Here is a 24,862-nt window from a genome sequence, read left to right on the forward strand (position 1 = left end):
GTAACTGGGTGGAGTTGCTCAAGGAAGTGAAAAGTTATAGTAACACTGGTTTCATAAGACCGACTGGGAAGGTAAGACATTGGTATAGCTCCATAATGGAAATGAGAGACCTTTCCCTTCACTAGCAACATTCCTGGAAAAGTAATTCTATATATAGTGAGCTCAGAATTACAACAGCCTCTGTGGAAATCAGAAACAAACTTGGAGAAGAAGAAAAAACAGTATAATGATGTGAGCCATGGGATGTGACTTTGGTGAAACGGATGCAAAGCCTCTGGGAGAACAGAACATCCAGCCAGACACACTGTCGGAAGAGAAGGGAGTGGGAGAGCACAGTGATTTGCAACGTACAATGATGTCACACGTGTAAGGCTTTCGAAAAGCCATCATTGTATTCCTCTCAGAACAGCTGCTTTCAGAGAAAGGACAAGGTCTGCATGGCTAAAAGCACAATGCCACGTGTCAGGTGCATTTGACCAAAGAAACTGAAGTGAATCTAACATAATTCTGATAAAGGACTGACCATATCCTGAGATTGCTCTGCTGAAGCTTCTTGAGGACAGTATCTTACACTCTGAGTGTTGATGGATGAGAATTCCTTCCTAAGGATTCAGGCATCTTCGTGTCCTTTCTCTACCCAGCTGGGCCTGCGCCTGATTCCAGTCAACCCTAAGCCTGACAAACATGCGTCCTGGATTCCTAGGGGCAGTACTAATGTAAAACAGCCTCAACTTACTCCAGAAGTAAGCAGCTTTTCATTTTTATTATTATCATTTTTAAGATTTTCCATGTATCCTGAGGGTGGGCCAGAGAACAGTCATTTTACGCACAGAACAGAAGCTTCGAGAATTTTCATTTCTTTCTATTTTTTTTCCGACTGACTCAGCTGTGCCTTTCTTCTTCCAGACTTTTCAAATATTTCCCTCCTCTTTCCCCTTTGTTCTCCCCCATAATCTTTGTCCAGCTTTTCTTCCTGAAACCCTAGTTCCTTTTAGGAAGTCTCACGGGTCTGCAGAACACCGACCCCTTCACTGTATTGACTTTTTGCTGACATTTTCTTCCCCTGAAAAACCAACAAGCACTTTCTCCTTCAACTCAGAGCCTTACTTCGCCTGCGTGCCCAAACCTTCTCGGAGTCCGCACAGTTACAGACTTTCATTTGACCTGCAGCAGCTGTCCCCTCTCAGGGACAACTTATTATTATAATAATTAATTATTGGGTTTTTCTGTTTTCCTGGCTCAGAAGCAAGCCCTAGATGCGGTGACCCGGGCGCCTCCAGCAGCAGCTACTTCAGTGCTGAGAGTATGCGAGCTCAGCCGGAGCGGGCTCCGGCCCTTCCCACATCCCAGCACCCGTCCAGGGGCTCTCACGTGCCTGGGTTCCCCTGAAAACGCTCTCGGCGCCCCACACGCACCCCTGACCGCGGGCCCCTCCCCTGACCGGAATCCCGGGCATTCCTCTCTCAGACCCGTTCCACCTGGCGGGAGAAGAGCCTTCGCACCTGAGTCCCGCCTCTGTTTTTTCCCCAATCCCGCCCCCCGGGAGTCTGACCATTCAGCTTCGTACTCTACATAGCAGCGCCTGATTGGCGGAGCCCGGAGAGCGCGTCAGGGAGCGCTGAGCTCATTGGACGGCCTTTCGACGCGTCTATAAAAGGGACGCGGAGGCGCGCCGGTAAGCTCCCGGGACGACGTCATAGTGGCGGTTAGGCGGAAGGGTTGGTTCGGGGACGTGGTACTGCCCCTGCGGCCGAGGTATCTCTGCGTGGGGCGGATTGCTTAGCCGGGACCGCGCTGAGCCCCACGCCTCTGAGCCCGGTCTTCAGACCCCAAGCTCTTCCCGCCCTTCCGACAAGGGGAGGCGATGGATTCCATCGCCTCTGTGTGTTATCCTTGAAGTACTTCCTCCTGTTGGTCAGCCTTAAAGCGAACATCCACTCGCCTTGACGTTGGCCTGAGAAATGCTTGTAACTTACGGGTCATTGTAATCGTTTAAGGAAACTGGAAACGTGGGCGCTGAGCCCTCTTCTCACTTCCCCACTTTTCCGCGAGCACAACGCGTTCCCTGGGTGTTACTCTGTCGCTTGCGAGACGCCTGCCTTGTTACCGGCGCGCGCAGGGCGCCCCTTGCGACCCCCGCCACACTGTGCAACCTTCAGACGCGTCCGTGCACGCGGAAAGAGTGAAGGGATATACCGAAGCCACTGTGGGACTGGGCTGGCCACCCCCAGGACCCTCCACCCCAGGGACCCTCCCCAGCGGCTCATTCCTAATGGCCTTGATTTATAGATAACACACCTGGTTTTTCTTCTCAAAGGGTGGAGGGTACTCATGGAGAGGAAGGGGGATAGGGGGACATACAGGGAAAGGGGGAGCGTGTGCCGGGCATTCTTGGATATCCTCAATGTAGACAAGCATCCCTTTCCCAAGAGTGGTTTTTAATTTTACTTTTATGCAATTTTTTAAAATGAAGATTTTATTTTTTTAGAGCAGCTTTCGGTTCACAGCAGAATTCAAGTGGAGAGATTCCCCATGTGCCCCTGCCTTCACCCATGCATAGCCTCCCCCATTAGCAACATTCCTCACCAATGTACATTGGTTAGAGCTGATAAATCTGTATCGACTTGACGTGGCGTCATCATCCAAAGTCCGTGATTTACATTAGGGTTCACGCCTGTGTTGTGCGCTCTATGGGTTTGGATAACTTATGTATGTATTTAGCAAATAACCCCAAAGCATTTGGATCTAAGTCTGTGAAATAAGCAGGTTAATAGTGGTTGGCCCTAGTTTGAAATTTAAGAGGGAGAAGGAGAAATAGGATTATTAAGTAGGGTACTGGTTTTCTTAGGTAGTTCTGAAGGCAGTTTCAGGCCACATTCTGAGCAATGTGGCCGAGCCACTTAGAAGTAGACCTATAGCTCCCCAGGAGGAGACTTTGAAAGCAATCCTCATTTGGTTGTGTAAATTCTGTTCATCAAAATAGACCATCTTTCCTTCTTTCTGTCTCTCTCTTCCATCTTTGCTTCGTTTTCACAAAGGATTCAGGGACGTGGCTTAATAGACTAATGTCAAAGATAGTTTGAAATATGGAAGTATATAAATGTGAAAATATATAAGTGTGGAATTCATTACTATAATTTTAGGCATTGCCAAATTCATTTCTAAGGTTCTTAGTGATCACCAACTACATCCTGTAATACTCAGATTAAAAGAGGCTCTAGGTATGTTACTGAAAAATTATGTAGACCAAAATTGAAAATGTTGAACAAAATGTTTTCCTGTTGACTTTGGATTGTTATTTAGGAACTACTTTAAAAAAATTTCTATTTGTTACTTTGAAATTAGTAGGGATTCCTAGTTATCTCTTTAATTTTTCTAGCACCTGTGTGTTAATGAAATGTATACATTGACCCACATGAGACTTTATTTGGTCAAAACAGTCAAAATTTGGCAATTTTGTGTGATTCAACCCAATATCTGAATGGGAAAAATTTTACTTAAAAATAGTTTGAAGTTTATATTTTTTTGATATTTGATTACCTCCTAATGCATTGATTTTACAAGTTAAGATTTTATATATTGGGCTTACTTACAGAAGGAGCCATTTAAAATCTACCAGACTTTTCTGTTTTGCACATGTGTGGTATGATATCCTGAGTAGAAATTCAGGAATTTAAGGGCAACTAGAAACCTTTCAACACATGTCTTTCGCAGCATTAACCACAATCCTCCCTGACAAGTTGGAGGTTACTGACTTTGAAACATAGCCAGTTGCTGAGAACCCAATGTATATTCTTTCCATGACCCTTAAAAACTGGCCTGTTTTCTATTAATGATTTTTTGTTTTGTTTGAGGCATGCTATGGTCCAGTTTCCTGGTTAATTTCCAGATCTTCTGCCATTCTTCTTGAACAACTCATTTTCTTTGTGGTGGGTCTCACCAAAAGATACCATGTATGGAAAAGGGGCTTCTGGAAATTATCATGTTTCAGCAACAAAATTGTTTAAACATCTGACTATCATTTACAACCAACATCTCTGGTCTCATCCATGGAAAATATCACACATAGCAGAGAAAATTGAGGCGAGCTGGCAGAAGATCTCTGTTGAGTTTGCATTGTGCACTGTTCAAATGGGCTCCTAGGAGACCTCAGGCCAAGGTTATTTTTTAAAATTTCAGTTTAACTGGTTGGGTGTGTTCCTTTCTGTGGAGAGTGGAGGATTAGAGTCTGGTTTTGAAGGTGAACTTGAGAAATCAATTAGTCCAGCCTCCTCCTCTCTAGAAACTCAGCATCACAACGGACGTAGAGCCTGGCTTGAAGGCGAGAGGAGCCTTGTCAAAACTCTTGGGCAAGCAGGGAGCATTCCCGTTGGCTCTTACCCTTGCTCATGTGTTCTAGTCCCAAGTGACCATTGTTCGGACGGCCCCGCAGAGGAGGTAACTAATCGTGGTTTGGACCAGTGAGTGGTTTGTCATCCTGGGAAGCCATTAACTAAACTGGTCCTATAAGTTCTTAGGAATTGCGAATATGTCTTATTTTTAAGAGTTCATTGGCTTGTAGATTTCTCTAAGGCCATTTTTCCAGAGTTGTTTTTGATGAGATAAGAAAAACCTGCCAAGAAACCTTAGTTGGCCTGGAAGGAGCCTCAGAAGCTGAATTGGTTTAACCTTAAGGTATGACTGGTCTTGCTCAGGATGAGATATCCCTCCACTTTTAACGGTTTTGAGCTCAGTAGGGATGAGAAGATTCCACAGCCTTAGGAGCAAAGCTCTGAGTGGAGCAGTTAATAGACCCTACTTTCCTTAATGTAAGCAACGTGAAGTTCTCCGTTGAGCCCGATAGGCCATGTGCTTCTAATATCCAAATTACACTGTTATTAATGTAATCTGCAGGATGAAAACTTTGGGATAATTAGTGAACAAGTCAGTCACCCGTAAGAGACACAGTCAGAAAAAAAATCAGGCTTCATTAGTTTCTGCACAATGTGGAGCTCCTGGTTAATAATTATAGCTGTCTTAGTTGAACATCAGGTGGCACTTTGCTGTCTATCAGCTGAGGAAGAAATAGATTTTGGTTTCATGCCCTTATCTTGTACTAATTAATGTATGAAATGTCTTTATTTACAAAAGCGTGTTTGCATGTCTTTAAAGGAGTGCTAGCCGATAGAAATGTCTGGCTTTCCAAAGAGGTAATTTAAAAATTTTCTGGTAGCCCTATCAAAAAGTAAAAAGAAACAGGTGAAATTAATTTTAACAACAACTATTGAACCTAATCAAAAATATTACCATGTTACCATGTAATCAATATAAAAATCTTCGGTGAGAAATATTTTTATTTTTGTATGAAGTCTTAGGAATCTGGTGTCTATTTTACTTCTCCAATACATGTCGATTTAGACTGGTCACATTTCAAATGCTCATTCGCCACATGTGGCTAGTGACTGTTGAACTGGACAGCAGAGCTTTAAACTGTTATTTTATCTGTAGTGAGGCAGATGATTTTATAGGGGAGAGAGAAATGAGGCAGAAAAGAGGGGCGGGGGGAAGAGCCCTTCTGGATATGCAGAGTCCGTGGCACCAGATTTCCCAGACTGTGCATTCCTTTGTTGGACATTTAACCTTTTTTTTTTTTTTTTAAAGATTTTATTTATTTATTTGACAGACGGAGATCACAAGTAGGCAGAGAGAGAGGAGGAAGCAGACTCCTGCTGAGCAGAAAGCCCGATGTGGGGCTCGATCCCAGGACTCTGGGATCATGACCTGAGCCGAAAGCAGAGGCTTTAACCCACTGAGCCACCCAGGTGCCCCTGGACATTTAACCTTTAAACCAAAACATTGACTTCGCTTAACACCCCAGCAGGTGACTGTGATTAAAACAGAAAACAATCTTGTGGACTCAGTGTCTGCCCTGAACAATTTGAGCAGTGAGAACAGGTGGTTTTGGTCTGATGTAATCAGAAGGGACTTTGGGAATGGAACAGACAGAACTGAGTTCAAACCAGCCCTGCCCCTGTCGGACCTGTGAGCTTTCGCAAATCTGTAGCTTTCTTGGCCTTTACCTGCTCTAATGATGGGCACAAAAATGCTAGTCTTGCTGAGTTTTAGTAGGGATTAAATTAAATTCCTTATGTGAATGTGCTTTGTTCAGTCAGTGTGCAGTGTGTGGAAGTCTGCCAGGGTTACCTGCCTTTTTCTCCGTCTATTTTTCTCATCAGGGCCCTTTGTCCGACCTTTCTCCCCCTTTAGTCCCTTTTTTAAAGTCTGATTTGACTTCCTGCTCAGCATTCCCAGAACCTCAGTTTCTGCTGCAGCTCCGACTCATAAGCCTGCTGTAATTGTGATTATGTTATAAATATCAAAAATTTATTGTTGGAGCACTAGCAATGTAGCTGCTGCCCATTCCAAAGCCGCATGAGATGACCCATTGGATCTCCACTCCACAAGAAGACCAGGAGTACTTTTATTTTTGGCCAGAGGGTGGCAGCATTGTCTAAGTCACGGATCTTTGAGCTGCTAGTTCTTGAGGGTTTTCCTTTTCTGTGATTCATTCTCTCAACCTGGAAGAGAACTTTTCATCAAAAAGTCTAGAACTATGGAGTACAATGTCAGCTCCACAGTGCTAGAGGAAGCCCAGCATACAGAGGCGCTGTCCATTCAGACGCTGGGGGAGACTGCTCAGGCCCAGAGTCCAGGTGTCTGTTGGGGGGTAAGTCAGGAGGTAGGTCAGGAGGCAGGAACCCAGGAAGGTGATGGCAGGATAAAATGCTTTCCAGCAGGCTATTCCTGAAGGTCAAGGCAAGGGCAATGAAAGGGTAGAGACGTTGACCCTATGAGGCTGCAGAAAAACCACGAGAGCCTCTGTAGACAGAGGCTACAGATGGACATCTAAGACTGGTCTTGTAGGTTCACTGTGATAACTGGGAAATGGCTTTATTTTCATCCCCTTATTAGTAGGACCCGTCATCTTTGAATTAGGAGGATGTGCTTAAAAATATTCTGTTTTTTTTTTTTCCTTTTAATATCTTGTCACCTGGAATTTACTATATGCTTCCCCCGCCCCAACACCCAAGACAATGGCGGTTTGGTATTCTGAATGCTAATCTTTAGGCACCGCAGTACTCAACTATATGAGTTAGAGGGAGTCTAATAATATTTGCAGACTTAAAGTTCTTTCAAGTTTTCCTTTACATTTCCTAATTTTTGTCAGGTGACTGATTTGGTGTAGACCGAGAAAGCAACAACATCTGGAAAATGCAGAAAATCACCAGGAAGGAAATAAAAACCACCCATTAGCTTTAAAAAATATGTATCTTGGATAATAGGATAGAAAACGATTGGTTATTGTTACAGAGGCATGGACTAAACCAGAAAAACTTTTGAACTGAAGGCAAGCTATGTGAATTTTATGATTAACTATGTGAACAGAAAGGGGGGGGAGCATGAAGCATCTAGGATTATCTTGCTTTGTTGGATTACTCAGCTGTTCATTTATATAAGAAATCATTTAAGGACCTTTTATGTGCTATGTTCTGTGTAGATCCGGAAGGAGGGAGTCAAGCAATGAATAAGATAACGGTTTTTGCCCATAAGTTCCTTACAATTTACTAGAGAAGAGAGAAAAGCAAGTCAAAATCTCGATGTGGCAAGTAGCTCAACAGGAGTGCACACTTTGTTATAGAAGCAGAGAGAAAGGCATCGTACCGTGCTATGGAGCCAGGGAAGGCTTTCCAGGGGAGTGACACAAGCTGAGTGTTAAAAGGCAAGTAGGAATTATCCAAATTGGGCATGGCCATTTGGAAGAAGGACACTCCAAGCAGAGGAAAGAAATGGGTAAAGACGTTTATATTAGATTACTTGGTCATTGTGAGCATGACAGTGGGGCAGAACGTGTAAGCATACAGGGCAGGAGAGGGAGTGGTGGGAAGTGAGCTTGGACAGGGGAGTGGGGGTGAGATAACAATGGGTCTTCTATGCCTTTTTCAATCACTTGGAATTCTGTCTTATAGGATTTGATAAGAAATAGATGTGGGCAGCAGGAGGGTGGGAGAGATACAGGACGCGTCCCATTAGGCTTCTAATCTGGATGACTGGATGAATGTAACAAAGGGTTGTGGGAAGTGAGAAAATGGTGGGTTCGCTTTGGGACTTCTGGGACTCCTTCCCATCTGAAAACTGACTATTTGGACCTGGCTATCAGGAGAGAGACTAGATTTCCAGTTACAAATTTGGTTAATAATCATTACCACTTACTGAGGACTTGTCTGAATAATAAGTCCCCAGCAAATGGTAATTATCTGTGTCAGATTGTGCATGATCTGTATTCTGTATTTTCTGAATACGGATAATATAGAATCCGGCCCGGTACTACAGAATGTGCTAGATTCTTTTTTAATCCTCACCTTAGAGCCTTTTCACAACACTCTCACCACATGTAATGCATGAGGACGATCAGGATACGTGACTTGTCCAACATGACGTGTCCAGGAAGGAGCTGGGGTTGAGCCTGGGCTGATTTCAGAGTCTGTGTTCCCCGACCCCTGCCTTCTTCAGGAGTCTTCTGCATGGAGGTGAAGATAAGCAACAGGCAGGCAAACCTTTCCGGGACAGAATGTAGAGTGAGGAAAGGACGGAGGCTGGAGCTCTGTGGAAATGCTTGTGGGACAAGTAGCAGCAGAGGAGCTCTTGGAGCCTAGTTTGGAGTTGCCACAGAGGAAGGAGGAAAACAAGGAAAGAGTATTGTCTGGAAACCCAAGAGGATAACTTCAAGGGGAAAGGTGTCAACCATGGCAAATTCACAGGGAGACCAAGTAACGGGACAGCATGAGACCTTTAGGTTTTCTCCTTCATGTTTTCTGGCACCAGCCCCACGTTGCCAGCTAACAACCAAACATACGCATTTTGGGGTTCCACAGGCTTTGTCACCCCTAAGTTCTGTTTCTGTTGATAATATGACTGTCTTCTCAGACACCCAGAATGCACACTTCGGGATGGTTGTTGATGTCCGTGTCCCACATGACCACCAATGACCAAATCCTGTCGACCCTAACCTTTAGGTACCCCTTCCTCTTCATCTCCTCTCTGAAGTCCCAGATCTTTGTTTTTTACCTACACCATCATCTTGCTATCCTGACTGGTCTTCTTGCCTCTGGTTACATTTTCCTCTAATCTACCTTCTGAAGTCTCACCGTGCCTCTCCTGAGCTCAGAAACTGTTAAGTGTCTTTTCATTATTTACAATATAAATTCCAAATTCTTATTGAAGGCCATCTATGAAAGAGTTATAGCTAATTTTTCCAACCCTCCCACCTCCTGTTATATGCCTTGCAGCCTATTTTCCAACCAGACTGAAAAATGTCTTGTTTTCTGGGTTTGCCTCCTCAGATCCATTGGTTAGGCCAATCTTTCCAGCTGGATGCACTTTTCTTCCATCTTTCAGGTTGAAATCTTACCCATCCTTCAAAGGTCATCTGAGATACTCTTTTCCTTGTGAAGCTTTCCTTGACCCCTTCCACCCGCAATAATTTCAGCCTTCTCTGAACTCACATGAGTACGGCACTTTATATGTATCCCTCTCAGGGAAGGTAGTGTTTTCTACCTGTTTATTTGTTTATTAGAGAGAGAGAGAGAGAACACACAAGCAGGGGGGAGGGGCAGAGCAAGAGGGAGAAGCAGGCTCCCCACTGAGCAAGGAATCCATTGCGGGGCTCAGTCCCAGGACCCGGGATCATGACCCGAGTTGACAGCAGACACTCAACCAACTGAGCCACCCAGGTACCCCTGTTTTCTGCTTTGTATTATGGTAATTTGGTTTTGATCTGTTTTTGTTTTTCTGTATGTGTCTTGACTTAGGTTTCTTTCTTTTTTTTTTTTTTTGAAGTTTTGTTTTTAAAGAGATAGGACACCTAATTTTTATTATTAGACTCAACAGACATAGGTGACTGTGAAATTGTTATGGACATGTCTAAATGCATTCTCTTAATTTCTGCACCCTTCCCTCTGCTGGCCAGAACAGTGGTCTGGTGTGGGGCAGCAGCCGTTCCTGGCCTGCAATTGGAGTAGTACTGTAGTCCACCCTTTTTTTTTTTTATTTAAGATTTTGATTTTATTTCAAGAAATTTTTATTTTGAGAGAGACAGCATGTTAGGGGGAGGGGAGAGGGAGAAGGAGAGAGAGAATCTCAAGCAGACTCCCCACTGAGCACAAAGCCCGATGCAGGGCTCCTTCTCATCGCCCTGAGATCATGACCTGAGCTGAAATCAAGAGTCGGATGTTTAACTGACTGAGCCACCCAGGTGCCCCTACAGTCCACATTTTTTGATGCAGGCTGGCTGGGTCCAAGGACCCAGAGTGGGATTCCACAGGACTAGCCAAGAGAGTCCATGGCTTCCCACAGGATAGAAATCAAACACAAGCTAAGAGGAAGTGAGAGCAGAATTTATTGAAGACATAGAAAGTATAGATACAGATTGCCCAGGAGACTCAGAAAGGAAAGAAGAGTTAGTCTCCTTTTTAAGGTTTTATTTATTTATTTTTGACAGAGCAAGAGAGAGCTTGAGCGGTGGTTGGGGGGAGGGGCAGAGGCAGAGGGACAAGGCGACTCCCCGCTGAGCAGAGAGCCCTCTCCCAGGACCCTGAGATCATGACCTGAGCCAAAGGCAGCCACTTAACCAACTGAGCCACCCAGTCACCCCTTGACTTCGTTTTTGAAGGCAGAATCTGTTAACTATTTTCTATTCCTCATTTTGCTTGTCACATGGGTGTTTTATATGTCGATGTTTGGTTTAATTGAATATTTACTGAATGAATTGCTGGCTGGCTGACATTTCTGTCAAGATTGGTGCAGTCTCTGTATATTTTATTTCCTAATGTCAATGTCTGCAATTAAAGGCTAATGTAGATATATGATTCTTGAGATATGCTCTGAAGAGCTAAGTTTCCCTATTTGGAAGAAAATCTACTGGACTTTCCTCTGGAGCATCTCAACATCCTGTCAGGTTCTTCTTTATTTTTTTTATTTTTATTTTTTAATAAACATATAATGTATTTTTTATCCCCAGGGTTACAGGTCTGTGAATCACCAGGTTTACACACTTTACATCACTCACCATAGCACATACCCTCCCCAATGTCCATAACCCCACCCCCCCTCTCTCGACCTCCCTCCCCCCAGCAACCCTCAGTTTGTTTTGTGAGATTAAGAGTCACTTACGGTTTGTCTCCCTCCCGATCCCATCTTGTTTCATTTATTCTTCTCTTACCCCCCTAACCCCCCACGTTGCATCTCCACTTCATATCAGGGAGATCATACGATAGTTGTCTTTCTCCAATTGACTTATTTCACTAAGCATAATACCCTCTAGTTCCATCCACGTCATCGCAAATGGCAAGATTTCATTTCTTTTGATGGCTGCATAGTATTCCATTGTATATATATTCCACGTCTTCTTTATCCATTCATCTGTTGATAGACATCTAGGTTTTTTCCATAGTTTGGCTATTGTAGACATTGCTGCTTTAAACATTTGGGTGCATGTGCCCCTTCGGACCACTACGTTTGTATCTTTAGGGTAAATACCCAGTAGTGCAATTGCTGGGTCATAGGGTAGTTCTATTTTCAACATTTTGAGGAACCTCCATGCTGTTTTCCAGAGTGGTTGCACCAGCTTGCATTCCCACCAACAGTGTAAGAGGGTTCCCCTTTCTCCGCATCCTCACCAGCATCTGTCATTTCCTGACTTGTTAATTTTAGCCATTCTGACTGGTGTGAGGTGATATCTCATTGTGGTTTTGATTTGTATTTCCCTGATGCTGAGTGATGTGGAGCACTTTTTCATGTGTCTGCTGGCCATCTGGATGTCTTCTTTGCAGAAATGTCTGTTCATGTCTTCTGCCCATTTCTTGATTGGATTATTTGTTCTTTGGGTGTTGAGTTTGCTAAGTTCTTTTTTTTTTTTTAAAGATTTTATTTATTTATTTATTTGACAGAGAGAGAGAGAGAGAGAGAGAGAGAGAGATCAGAGAGGCAGAGAGGCAGGCAGAGAGAGGGAAAAAGGCTCCCTGCTGAGCAGAGAGCCTGATGCGGGACTCCATCCCAAGGACCCTGAGATCATGACCCGAGCCGAAGGCAGCGGCTTAACCCACTGAGCCACCCAGGCACCCGAGTTTGCTAAGTTCTTTATAGATTTTGGACACTAGCCCTTTATCTGATATGTCATTTGCAAATATCTTCTCCCATTCTGTCAGTTGTCTTTTGGTTTTGTTAACTGTTTCCTTTGCTGTGCAAAAGCTTTTGATCTTGATGAAATCCCAGTAGTTCATTTTTGCCCTTGCTTCCCTTGCCTTTGGTGATGTTCCTAGGAAGACGTTGCTGTGGCTGAGGTCGAAGAGGTTGCTGCCTGTGTTCTCCTCAAGGATTTTGATGTATTCCTTTTTCACATTGAGATCCTTCATCCATTTTGAGTCCATTTTTGTGTGTGGTGTAAGGAAATGGTCCAATTTCATTTTTCTGCATGTGGCCATCCAATTTTCCCAACACCATTTATTGAAGAGGCTGTCTTTTTTCCATTAGACATTCTTTCCATGTCAGGTTCTTCTTGAGAGATTTAATGTGATCACTCTTTGAAGGTGGGTAGATATTAAGGGAAAAGGGAAATGCTCTTGTTTGAGGATGGCATCCTGGGTCTCTTGGAAATGCCTTCATGTTTGGTGACTCTAACATTTCCAGGTTTTCTCTTGACTCAGAGATGGAGCCAGATTAGAGAGGTAGAAGCCATTGCCATGACGCTGGGCGCAGTTTGGTGGTGCCTGACTGTCCTGCCTCTGAAATTCAATCTGGAGGGTGGAGTTTCCATGGTTGAGCCTATTGTCCCATGGACAGCCCTCTTCAGCTTTCTCTGCCTTTGAAGGTATTTTCTTTGCCAGCCAGATGTGGATGAGCTTTGGGTTCAGCAAAAGGCAGTGGAACTCGAGGGAGCAATGAAAAATGTCTTAGGGTGTTATGCTTATTTGAGCTTCATTGTCAAGTTTAAGTCTTATAATTTGAGCACGTGATCAGTTGGAGCTCTTAGTCTCTTACCACCTTGGGCAGAGCTGAATGCCTGTTTGGGAGTGGAATCCAGGTTTTGTTATTTCCTTTTTAGCTATAGTTGTTGATGATGGTGTGGATAATCTATGGGAAGACTCTCACATAAGGAAATCCTGGGGTTATGCAGAATTTGTGAGCTCTCCAGACAACCCACCTATTTAAACTTGTATGTTCTAGGGGCTCCTGGGTGGCTCAGCCAGTTGGGCGGCTGCCTTCGGCTCAGGTCATGACCCCAGAGTCTTGGGATAGAGCCCAGCATCGGGCTCCCTGCTCGGCAGAGAGCCCGTTTCTCCTTCTCCCTCTGCCTGCTGCTCTGCCTACTTGTGTTCTCTCTCTGTCAAATAAATAAATAAAATCTAAAAAAAAAACCCACAAAACTTTTATGTTCTACAAAAGATGGCATATCTTCATTAGAAAAGAGCAAGGGAAATTAAATTTGTTGCTGATTATCTGCCTGGTATGGAATCTGGCAAAGAGAACAATTCAATAGTCTTATGAAAAATTTCTTCCCAGGCACCTGGGTGGCTCAGTCGGTTACATGTCTGGCTTCTGCTCAGGTCATGATTCCAGGGTCCTGGGATCGAGTCCCGTGGAGACCACTTCTCCCTCTGCCTCTGCCTCTTCCCCTTTCTCTCTGTGTCTCTCATGAATAAGTAAATAAATAAGTTAAAAAAAAAAAAAAACTCTTCCCAGCTGCCTCTGCTCATCTTTCTCATCCATCCTCTTCCCTCAGTCCAGGGATGAGCTCGCCAACAGGCAGTTGGGAACCAAGGTAAAGGCCAGATCTCCATTAAAAGGCAATGCTCCTCCAATTCAGGGGTTGGGGGTGGGAAAAGATACCCACCGCTACCTTTCTTTCTTGAATGGGAGCTACAGGAGCTGGTGGGTTCTTCTTCTACCTGGTCCATTGTTATCTATGTCCCACATGGGAAGCTCAAAATTCAAGGAGCTCCTAAGTGCCACCATCCATTAGTTTGCACGTCACTTTGTGACTCCCTTTCTTAAGGTCCCCTTTTACACAGTCTCTGACTTATTTACACTGACACCTTGGGGATGTCATGGAATCTGAAGGGATTACTTTGGAATCTTTTTCACTGGAGAGCACTGGATCCACATATGCTCACAATTTTTTTTCATCTATCTTAGAAGGAATAGATTTGGGTATTTTCGTGTAAATACTCTAGTGACTTTTTCCTTTGGTCCTGGTTCTTACACTCTTGTTCCTTCAAATCTAGCCCTCTTATAACCTGCGTCTGATGCCTTTGCCTGCTGTTCATTAGAAACTCGGGGATGCGGGAATCTTGATTTCTACAATGCAAAATGAATAGGAGTCTCTTTAAAAGGGGGATCAGATCAGACATACCTTTTGTGCTATGGATAGCTAAGATTTGGAAATTTTATGTGGAGCTAGAGTCTGAGAATTAAAAATTCAGACTGAGAATTAATGGTCAAAGGATTCTGTATTCCACTTTATGGAGTTCACCAGAACAGGTTGGTAGAAGCAGGTGACTCATTACACAGGCAAAGGTAACTAATCTTTAATATTCTAGCCGAGATTGTCAGGAGTGACCAACTTGGCGGACTACATTTATTATTCTGAGTAACACAGAATTGTCAAATCAGTACATTATACACCTGAGAGTAATGTAACATTCTATGTCAACCGATTTTCCATTGAAAAAGCAAATAATAAAAAAAAACCCTATTTCAAGCAAAGTGGACAATTTGGAAAAGAGACCGTTTTATAATCTCTTAGTATCTTCTCAAACCTTCTATAACAATTGAGAATGGCGCATATATAATATCCAAACCAATGTAAAGAATTAAAGCCAGCAAGATCGAGAATCATTTTCATGGAACAGTTCATAGTTTTCTTGTTATGTTTTATGACAAAGCATATTTTCTCATTTAATCATCACCACGTCCTTGTGATGAAGGCATTACTGTTACCTTATTTTATAGATAAAGAGACTGAGGCCAGGAGGTTTAGGTAAATTGTCCCGAAGTCACATACAGTGACCAAGACAATCCAGGCCATCTGACTTCAGATATCAGCCTCGCTCCATACATTTCAGTCTATATTTTGGTGAGCAAAATGAGATAAAGACCAAAAAACAAAACAAAACAAAACAAAAAAAACCTACACATTCACCTTCGGAAGCTTTCCTTTCCCCCTGCCTTCTAGAAGGAAGCGGTTTCCTGGATGGGTGGTTCCTTTTGTTCATGACATGCAGAAGCCTATCATGAGAAGGGAGTAGAACTGAGTGATGAGCTCCCAGGCAAGGGCAGAGAGGTCCTAGAGGGAAAGGAGGGCATTTGAGAAAGGGAAGCAGGAAGGGGGATGACCGCCAGTGCAGGCTGAGCTTTGAGTGAGCGTGTTTGGACAGATGGGGAGTGTGGGACACGACCTGCGTAGCACATCTGTGTTCTGTGAGACTAAGAAGGGCATGGGGAAAGGCAGTCCAAAGAGTCCCTTGGTGCCCAAGTCCCTTGGTGCCCTTTAAAGAAATTCCAGCCACGGTTTTCATTGCTTTTCCAATTTCTCTGAAATTCATTGCCAGTTTGGATTCAGTGTCTCTCAACAGCTTTGTGTGTGTTCTATGAGCTGAAAGCCCAGGGTGTTAATTCGGGTGTTCGCTCTCAAATGCAGGGGAAAAGGGGTCAACAGTGTTGTTGGTCCAAACTCAACAGGGTCAAACAGAACTTTCCTCTCAACTCTTCAGCTCCGTTGGTGGAGGTCGCAGAACAGCTTGAGGCAAAGACCCTCAGATTTGAATGATTTGAATTCTAAAGGTCTTTACTTTGGAAGTCCCTACCTTCTTCTTCTTCTTCCTCCTCCTCCCCTACCGCCTTCCCCTCCTCTTCCTCCTCCTTTCTCCTTTCTCCTTCTTTTTAAAAGACATTTCATTAATTTAGAGAGAGAGAGAGAGCAAGCATGTGGGGGGAGAGGGGCAGAGGGAGAGAGAGAATCTCTAGCAGACCCCATGCTGAGTGCAGAGCCTGGTGTGGGGCTCGATCCCATAATCCCAAGATCATGACCTGAGACAAAATCAAGAGTCAGATGCTTAACTGACTGAGCCACCCAGGCACCCCCCTATTTTTTTCTTAAACTCAGGTAATTCTTCTTGGTGCCAATGTGATCCTTCCATGGTTGCATAATGATCACAAATATCGGTATGTTCACAGGAGGAGAAATAGCAAAGTTCTAAAGGGAGAATTTTCGGGGCAACCCCCCCTCCCCATTTCATGGCTTGTGGTGAGTAAGCATGGTCCTGTGACTCACTTCCACTGGTGTCGCAGTCTGGGCGGCAGTGCCGGGCATGGGTCAGGGACTGGGTATGGAAATGTGCTGCCTTAGCTGAACTGCTGAATTGGTCCCAGGAGAGGGACTCAGCCCAGTCACGGCGGGGAATGGGAAAATCTGAGGCCAAAGGTAGACTCTGGCATATCACTTGTCTGGGGATTTGGGACCTCATTTTGCTGAGAGTTGGGATTTTATCTGCTGGTTTCAAGGCTGTTAGTTCCCGGGTAGGAAGCGGATTATTCATGAATGTCCAGAATGGGCTGCCCGTGTGCTAAGGGAGAGAGCGACAGCTTGGAGTGTGAATGGGACTAGGAGCAAATACTTTTCCTTCCTGTCCCTTGAGCTACTTCTTTCTACGACGTGAAGCAACTGTGCTTGCAGAATGATGTACGTCGCTCATTCCAAAGTACTGTTCTGTGCTTGGTTAATACTGTAATTACACATACTTGGAATTTGTAGATACGTCAGTTCCTTCCCTCTGGTTGCCTATTTACTGGCAACTTCTTTTCCCCTGAGATGACTCTTTTGAAAGGAATCGTTCTCATTTGGATGAATAACTTTTGGCATGTGAGTCTTTAAAAAGTCACCCACATTACTTTATGGTCTCACCTGTATTGTTCATTTTTGTATGCAGTTGGACTGCTTGGGTTGCAAACAGCAGTTAAAAAGAGATCACAAGTAGGCAGAGAGGCAGGCAGAGAGAGAGAGAGGAGGAAGCAGGCTCCCCACTGAGCAGAGAGCCTGATGCAGGGCTCGATCCCAGGACCCTGGGATCATGACCTGAGCCGAAGACAGAGGCTTTAACCCACTGAGCCACCCAGGCGCCCCATAACTTCTCTTTCTAACTCTCTGTCAAATTAATAAAAAAAAAAAAATCTTAAAAAAAAAGAGAAGTCACACTAAAGTAAAAGTTGCAATCTCGTGCCTTCGCGACTGTGAAGACCGCAGATCCGTTAGTGAGGCTTGATTGTGACTCCAGCCACCTCTTAGCTCAGCTCTGCCCTCCTCCCGGCTGGCCACAGTGTTGTCTGTGTTGGCAAGATGGTGGCCAGCCGACTGCTGTGGTGGCCCAGTCGCTGAAGTGGCTTCAATAATTTGGAATTCATCCATCTGAGCCTTGGTTTCCTCATCTGTAAAATGGGCTATTACCTCATCCACAGGGTAGTACATGACTATTTAACGAGCTCCTGAAGGTGTGTGTGCCTCTATGGCTCAGAGCACGGGGTTTGGAGTCACATCTTATTTTTTTTTTTAAGATTTTATTTATTTATTTGAGAGACAGAACAGCAGCGAGAGAGCACAAGCAGGGGGAGAAGCAGAGGGAGAGGAAGAAGCAGATTCCCCACTGAGCTGGGAGCCCGATGCAGGACTCAATCCCAGGACCCCGAGATCATGACCTGAGCCGAAGGCAGACACTTAACCAACTGAGCCACCCAGGTGCCCCTGGCTCCATCACTTAACTAAGTGACTTGTGTACGTATAGTGTGTGTACCTGTATCATAGTGTTGTTGGGATTTAAAGTGAGAGCTTGTACATAAAACCTCTAATAGGGTGCTTGGCACATAGATCCACTCAGGAAATGGTAGCTATTATTTGAGCAGAATTTTGAAAGTGACTACTAATGGTTTGAATGGAAAAGGTAAACTCAGGCAGAGGAAATGGCAGGAAAAAGTCATGGGCAGTGATTCATAAGGGGGGCAGTTTGGATTTGGACAGCAAGGTAAGCTTGGGTCGTGCCCAGGTACAGGAATGTGGCTCTTGCTGCATGTATCAGAATCTGATAAAAAGGCTGACGCCAGGAGATGGTCTGGGGAAGAGCCCATCAGCCAACCAGGAGGTCAGCACCTTGGGAGTTTCCATCTATGATTTTGGAAGGATTCTTTCTTCCAAATTACAAATTACAAATCTTCTGAATTACAAAGCCTTGCTTAGTGTTTTATACTTGATCAGTGTTTGCTGCATTGACTGGAATTGCCTTCAGGGTCAGAGATAGTCTTGTTAATATTTTCGATGGTGGAAAATCTTCCTTTTATCCGGTGGATTCTGTAACTCAGAGCCAGATTTAATGAATAAGGTAGAGGGATCAAGCTGAGCAATTGTGATTCTGATTTTTTAAAACCCTAACACACTGACCTAGTGTGATTATTTTCCCCCCTGATTTAAACTGGCTTTTGAAAACAATGGTGTGAGTAGTAAGTTGTAACGCTTTAAAAAATCAGTTTCATAATTTCATATTTTACAGAAGTTTTATTTTACATATTTTACATATTTTACATGGAGTACAGAAACCCAACAGATCATAGAGTTCTCCTGCATATTAGGCATGATATTAAGTGCTGAGATGACAGAGATCAGGAAGTACTTCTCCTTGGGGAATCCATCATCCCATGGGGAGAGACAGCAGAAGATCAGTCATCATAATGTGGTGAGATCAGACCTGGGGAGCTCGTTCAGGTTCATGTTCTTCGAGCAGTCTTAAGCAGTGGGTATGGTTGGGTTGGGACAGGGGTGTAGGGTCTGGGAAAATTTTAAAGTAGGGGTAATGCTTGAGCAAGATGTTGAAGGATGCACATGAGCCTACAGGAACAAAGAGGGTGTAGAGTGTGTGTGTGTGTGTGTGTGTGTGTGTGTGTGTGTGTGTGTGTGTATGTGTGTGTGTGTGTGTATTTCTGATAGAAATGCATGTGGGAAGGCTTGGAGGCCGTGGTGTCAGCAGAATGTTCTGAGCAACGCGTAAGATCAAACAGATGAAATCCTTAAGGGCGTTGCATTTCTGAGGTCTAACTAGGGTTAGCCCTTGAAGAATCCTTCTAAGAGAACTTCCGGAAGATCCTGTGGGTCTAGATGGCGTCACCTGGAGCGTGAGTTGTTGCATGAGGATGTTGAAGACAATGGCTAAGAACAAACTAAGAGGGCAGAAGTCCAGGAATGTATTTCATATAGCCAGCCAAAAAAACTTTAAGTCTAAAAATAAAGCAAAACCAGTTACCACTAACCTAAAGAAGATAAACATTGTGAATAATGAAAAAGTTACCAGAGTGAATAAAGCTTTTGTAGATATACAAAAGGAACTTGCACATTTCTCAAAAGGCCTTTCCCTTGAACCTTTGCAGAAACAGCTGATTCCTCAGCAGTGTCATAAAAACGAACCAGTTAATGTTGATGAAGCGACAAGATTAATGGCTCAGTTGTAATACACTGGAGACACATCAAATACCCCAAAAAGACCAATAAATTAAATGTTTTATACAAAAAAAAAAAAAAAAAAAAGAATCCTTCTAAGATATCCAGGCTTCCGAGTCAGCAAATGAAAGAGCTGTGAGGCAGAGGCGGGTCCTGCCTGACGATCATGGTCAGCAGTCTCTTGAGAAATTTACAGATGAGACAACTGACGCTTAGTGGGTTCAAGTCATGTGCCTAAAATCTCGTGGCTGAGAAAAAGTGGAAGTGGGATTCGAGTTGGAATCTGCCTCACTCTGAAGACCATCCTTTCCTGTGAATGTAATTTCACAGAAAGAATGTAATTTCACAGGCTCAAGACGTCACCTAGCTCTGGGTCCACCATTCTGAACACGAGGTTGTCCGGTGCAGTTGGTAGCTGGAGATGGAGTGGCAGGTGCCGTGGCCCAGCATGTGGACCGACCACCGGCAGAGCCTACACCCGTAGTCCTCAGACTTCAGACTGCCCAAGAGTGCTCTGGGGATGTTCCCCGACAGCTCCAGTTCTGAAGTCCCACTTCAAAGCGTCTGTCCTGTGACAAGGCACCTCAGGGGACTCTGATGCAAATTGTACAGGTTCCACACTTTGATGACCACAACCTTGGATGAGTGTCTTATGTGAAGTTGGGTTTCTCTCTCCCTCCCTTCTTTCTTTTCTTCCCTTCTCTCCCTCTCCCTCCTTCTCTCTTCCACTTGCTACCCCTTCCTTCCTCACTCCCTCCTCCTCCCCTCCCCTCCTCCTCTCTCCTTCTCCCCCTCCCTCCCTTTCTCTCTCTCCCTCGTTTCCTTGCTTGCTTGCTTGCTTTTTTCCCTTTCTTCTGAGGCTTCTGTTAATTGGGATCCAGTGATGTGAGGCCATCACTCATATGTGCTACTCACCCTCTCTGTGCGTATCCCTGTCTCTCCAACCATCATTTGTTCCTTGCGAGGCAGGCGGGGATCCTGCATTCTGCGTGCTTTTCACAGGCACTTAGACGGGTGCGCTCCCAGGTTAAAACCGACACCAGGGGGCGCCTGGGTGGCTCAGTGGGTTAAGCCTCTGCCTTCAGCTCAGGTCATAATGTCAGGGTCCTGGGATCGAGCCCCACATCGGGCTCTCTGCTCAGCAGGGAGCCTGCTTCCTCCTCTCTCTCTGCCTGCCTCTCTGCCTACTTGTGATCTCTGTCTGTCAAATAAATAAATAAAATATTAAAAAAAAAAAACCTACACCAGGCACCTGATAACAGTGGGTTACTTTAGAACTAGGCCTTTTGAAACACATAGTTCAGCCAAGGAAGGTGCCCCAGTGCTCAGCTGTCCGTGTGCTCTCTGTGAACTGCCTGTGTACGTCCCCGCTCATCACACAGTCCTGAGGGGCCATGATAGGGAGAAGACAGACTCAGTTTAGTGAGTCGTCTCCCTTCCCAGCTCTCAGCATTTCCCACAGCCTCTGGCGAATCCTCACTCCTTGGGAATCTCCAGACCTGTGCTTCCCTAGTCATGCTCGCCTCCTCCTGTGTCTTGCATTTTGAAAAAAGGAAAGCCCATTCGAGTTGGCTTTGAGCCTGAGTTTCAGCTCTCTGTTGCAGCTGGCTTACGATCCGGGGTACCCCCCTTTCTGGTCATGGCATGTCAGAGCCACACGAATGGTCTGAACTTGTTCCATGTGGGCAGTTTTCTCCCCTGGGCCCTGGTGACAAGAGCCCAGCATTCCAGGCATAGCAGATTCCTTGCCTGGTATCCCACAAGTGATGGATTCCTTTCTGTCTCTCTGATTTAGCCTGGGTGCCTGGATCCTGGAGTCAGGGTTACGTGGGTTCAAACCTTGTGGACTGGGAGTGCAGACACATTTTAAAACCTCTTCACGTCCACATATCCTCATTTGTAAAATGAGGGCCATAAGGTGGTTGTGAGGTTTAAATCAAACGATGCTTGGGAGTGCCCGCTTTATGGGGAGCACTATGGCAATTATTGTTATTGGTGGTGATTTTTTATTGTCCCTTCATTTCCCCAATTAAAATTCTATCAATCTTGCAAGGCCCAGCTGGAACTCTGCCTCATCCACAAAGCTTTTTGTCCACTCAAGTCAGCAGGGGACTCTGTCCTAAATTCTCGTGATCACTCACGTCTAAGATTAATGCTCGATTGTCTTAAATATTTAATACTGTGTTACTGTTGTTCTAGGACCTGATTGGTTTCATTCTTGGTCCCTGGTATAGAGGGAAGTTCTCGAATAATGGTAATAAAGATTATCTTTTTCTTTTAGCCTCTCCGCTATCAATGGTTATTCGCGGGAGCTCTTCTTCTGGGTGTCATGATTAGGAAGTACAGATCAATTCACTTAACATGAGCTCATTTGGGTTAAACTGAGATAAACTGGCAGCATCTACACAGCAAATGACAACATCCTGGGACCCATCATCAGCTGGCTTTGTGCAGCGGCTGCTCTTACTAGATACGGAGAAGGCCCTCATTCAGGGAACAGTGCATTCAGAGTCTGGTGTTACTGGTGAGAGACCTTCTTTTGACACCATCTCCTTCTGAAACTGGTGATTCTCAGCCTTGGATGCACAGTAGAATCACTGCAGAACTTAAATACTGATGCTCAGGCCACATTCTGGGCCAGTTAAATCCAAGTGTGTGTGTGTGGCTGGGGTGGGAGGGGAGGGGCTGGGTGGTGATCGGACCCAGGTATAGTATTCTTGGCTTTGCGATGCTGCCTGGGCTGAGGAGGACAGAATTGCTCTAAAATCAGGTCCCCCAGCTCCTCCACCGGGTGCACGGGCTTCAGTTTTAATTATGTGCATTCGCCTCTTTTTCAGGGATATTGGCTACAATTAGCTTGTAGGAATTAGCTTTCAGGAGATCGTGGATGTCTTCAGGGTCCAAACCACAGCATGAAAGAGAGAGCGTGTATTATCTGAGAATGCCTTGCAACCAGGCTGCTCACGGACGCTCAGTGTGCCTAGGAATAGAATTTTCCTTGCCCTAGGTCACCGGTGCCACAGCAGAGAACTGACAGGGCTCCCCAAGGACCTAAAGTATTTATAACTCTTACAGTATTTCCGCAAGGTGAGCTTTGCTGCCAGAGGCCCGAATCGGGCCTGTTAGGAGTCACTAAGGTGGAGGAGTTGGACACAGCCGCTCTTGGGGAAAAGGCTCCTGGCACTGAGACAGAGGGGCTCAGGTGTCCTTGCTGGAGAACGGAAAGCAGGGAAGGCGGGGCTAGCAGACCACCCAGGCTTCCTCCCCCACCTTGTCTGACATCTTTTGCACAGGGACTAAGTCCTCTGAAAAATAGATTTTTTGAGGTTTATTCACCATAAACTTTATCTATTTTAAGTCTACAGGCCAATGAGTCTTAGTAAATTTCCAAGGCTGTGCAAGCATTACCACGATCCAGTGTTAGAGTATGTCCATCACCCCAGAAAGATCCTGTGTGCTTGTTTCCAGTCATTCCTGTTCCAGCTCCCATCCCGGCAACCACAAGGCTGGGTCCTACCTCCGCAGTTTTGCCTTTTCTGGACATTTGCTATGAATGGAGCCATACAGTGTGTGCCCTTCTGTGTCTGGCTTTTTTTCACGTAGCGTAACATTTCTGAGGGTCATCCAACTTGTAGCCCGCATGGGTATTTTCTTCCTTTTTACTGCTAAAAGATGTTACGTTGTATGGATATGCTTCATTTCATTTATCCACACGTCAGTCTGGATTGCTTCTACTTCTGGGCTATTACCGAGTGCTTGGGCACCCATGCTCCAGCTTTTGTGGTGGACATATGTTGTCATTGCTCTTGAGGAAAAGAGCTTGGAGTGGACTTCTTGGGTTGTATGGTAAATTTGTGTTTAGCTTTTTAAGAAACTGACAAATTGTTGCCCGAAGTGGCTGCACCATTGTACATTTCCATCAGAAATTTATGAAGGTTCTAGTTTCCCCACATCCTCACCAATGTTTGTTATTATCTGTCTTTTTGACTCTGGGGGAGGCTGTGATGTGGTTTTAATTGAGGTCTACTTCATCAATTTTTTTCTTTTTAGAATCATGCTTTTCGTTTCTTATCTAAGAAATCTTTGCCTATTCAAGGTCACAAAGATTTTCCTCTAGATTTTAAGATATTTTAGATTTTCTGCTAATTCTCTTATAGTTTGAGCTCTTACATCTAGGCTTTAATTAATTTTGAGTTAATTTTTAGGTATGGCGTGAGTAGAGATATAAATTAATTTTTTTTTTTTGCATGTGGATATCAAGTTGTTCCAGCACCATATTTTAAAAAGATTATCCTTTTCCCTTTTGCCTTGGTGCCTTTGTTGAAAATCAATTGACCATAATTATAAGGGATTATTTCTGGACTCTCAATTTTATTGCATTGATGTATATGTGTATCTTTATAGTCAGTACCTCACTGTCTTGATTACTATAGCTTTATGGTAAGTTTTGCAATTAGGAAGCACAATCCTCCAACTGTGTTCCAAATTGTTTTGGCTGCTATAGGTTCTTTGCATGTCTATGCATATATTGGGATCAGCTTGTCAATGTCCGCAAAAAAGCCTGCTGGGATTTTTTTGTTTGTTGAACTTATTGATCGATTTGGATGCCAATGACCACCTCAATAATATTGAAATTTCCAGTACATGAATACAGAATGTTTCTCCACTTATTTAGATCTCCTTTAATTTCTCTTGGCAATGATATGTAGTTTTTGGTGTATAAGCCTTTCAGTCAATACTTTTTGAGAGTTTGGGTGGTCCTGATAGGAAAATATGTTTTTGTGTGTGTGTGTGTGTTTATTGTTGTTGTTTTTTGTTATCCTCAGAGGTCTCATTAAAAACCATGGAGAGAGACACACAGCTTAGTAGCCAGGAGCAGGAGATGATGCCGTGAGTGGGAAAGGCAGTAGCCTGAGCATCAGGAGAACCAACTCTGATTTTCAGCAAGCCGTTTCACCTTCCAGTCTGCTGATCTCTAAAATGAGTATAGCGTAATTTATTTTGCTTCAAGGTTGTAGAGTTAGAGGTAATGCGTGCAAAGAGCCTAGAAAAATATAGTGGTTATTCACTGTTTGGTGTCAGGCGTGTTGGTGCCTGTGATGATGATGATGATGGTGGTGGTGGTGGTGATGATCATGATGGTGAAGGTGGTGATTAATTGCGATGATGGTGATGATGATAATGGTGATGGTGGTGATGATGATGTTGAAGGTGGTGATGGTGATGATGGTGATGGTGGTGATGATGATGTTGAAGGTGGTGATGGTGATGATGGTGATGGTGGTAGTGATG

At 44.4% G+C, this 24,862-nt stretch overlaps 1 protein-coding gene across 1 annotated transcript; it reads left to right on the forward strand.

Moving 5' to 3' along the window:
* The first annotated feature begins 19,276 nt into the window (after positions 1 to 19,276).
* Positions 19,277 to 19,581, forward strand: LOC111151169 (uncharacterized protein C8orf59 homolog). Its single transcript, XM_022508967.1, has 2 exons — positions 19,277 to 19,401; positions 19,507 to 19,581. Exons 1-2 carry the CDS (start codon positions 19,279 to 19,281, stop codon positions 19,579 to 19,581), a joined length of 198 nt encoding a protein of 65 aa, XP_022364675.1. The 5' UTR covers positions 19,277 to 19,278.
* Positions 19,582 to 24,862: the final 5,281 nt, after the last annotated feature.

The sequence above is a fragment of the Enhydra lutris genome, unplaced genomic scaffold, assembly GCF_002288905.1.
Source record: "Enhydra lutris kenyoni isolate GAN:26980312 unplaced genomic scaffold, ASM228890v2 scaffoldscaffold25, whole genome shotgun sequence".
NCBI classification, from domain to species: domain Eukaryota; kingdom Metazoa; phylum Chordata; class Mammalia; order Carnivora; family Mustelidae; genus Enhydra; species Enhydra lutris.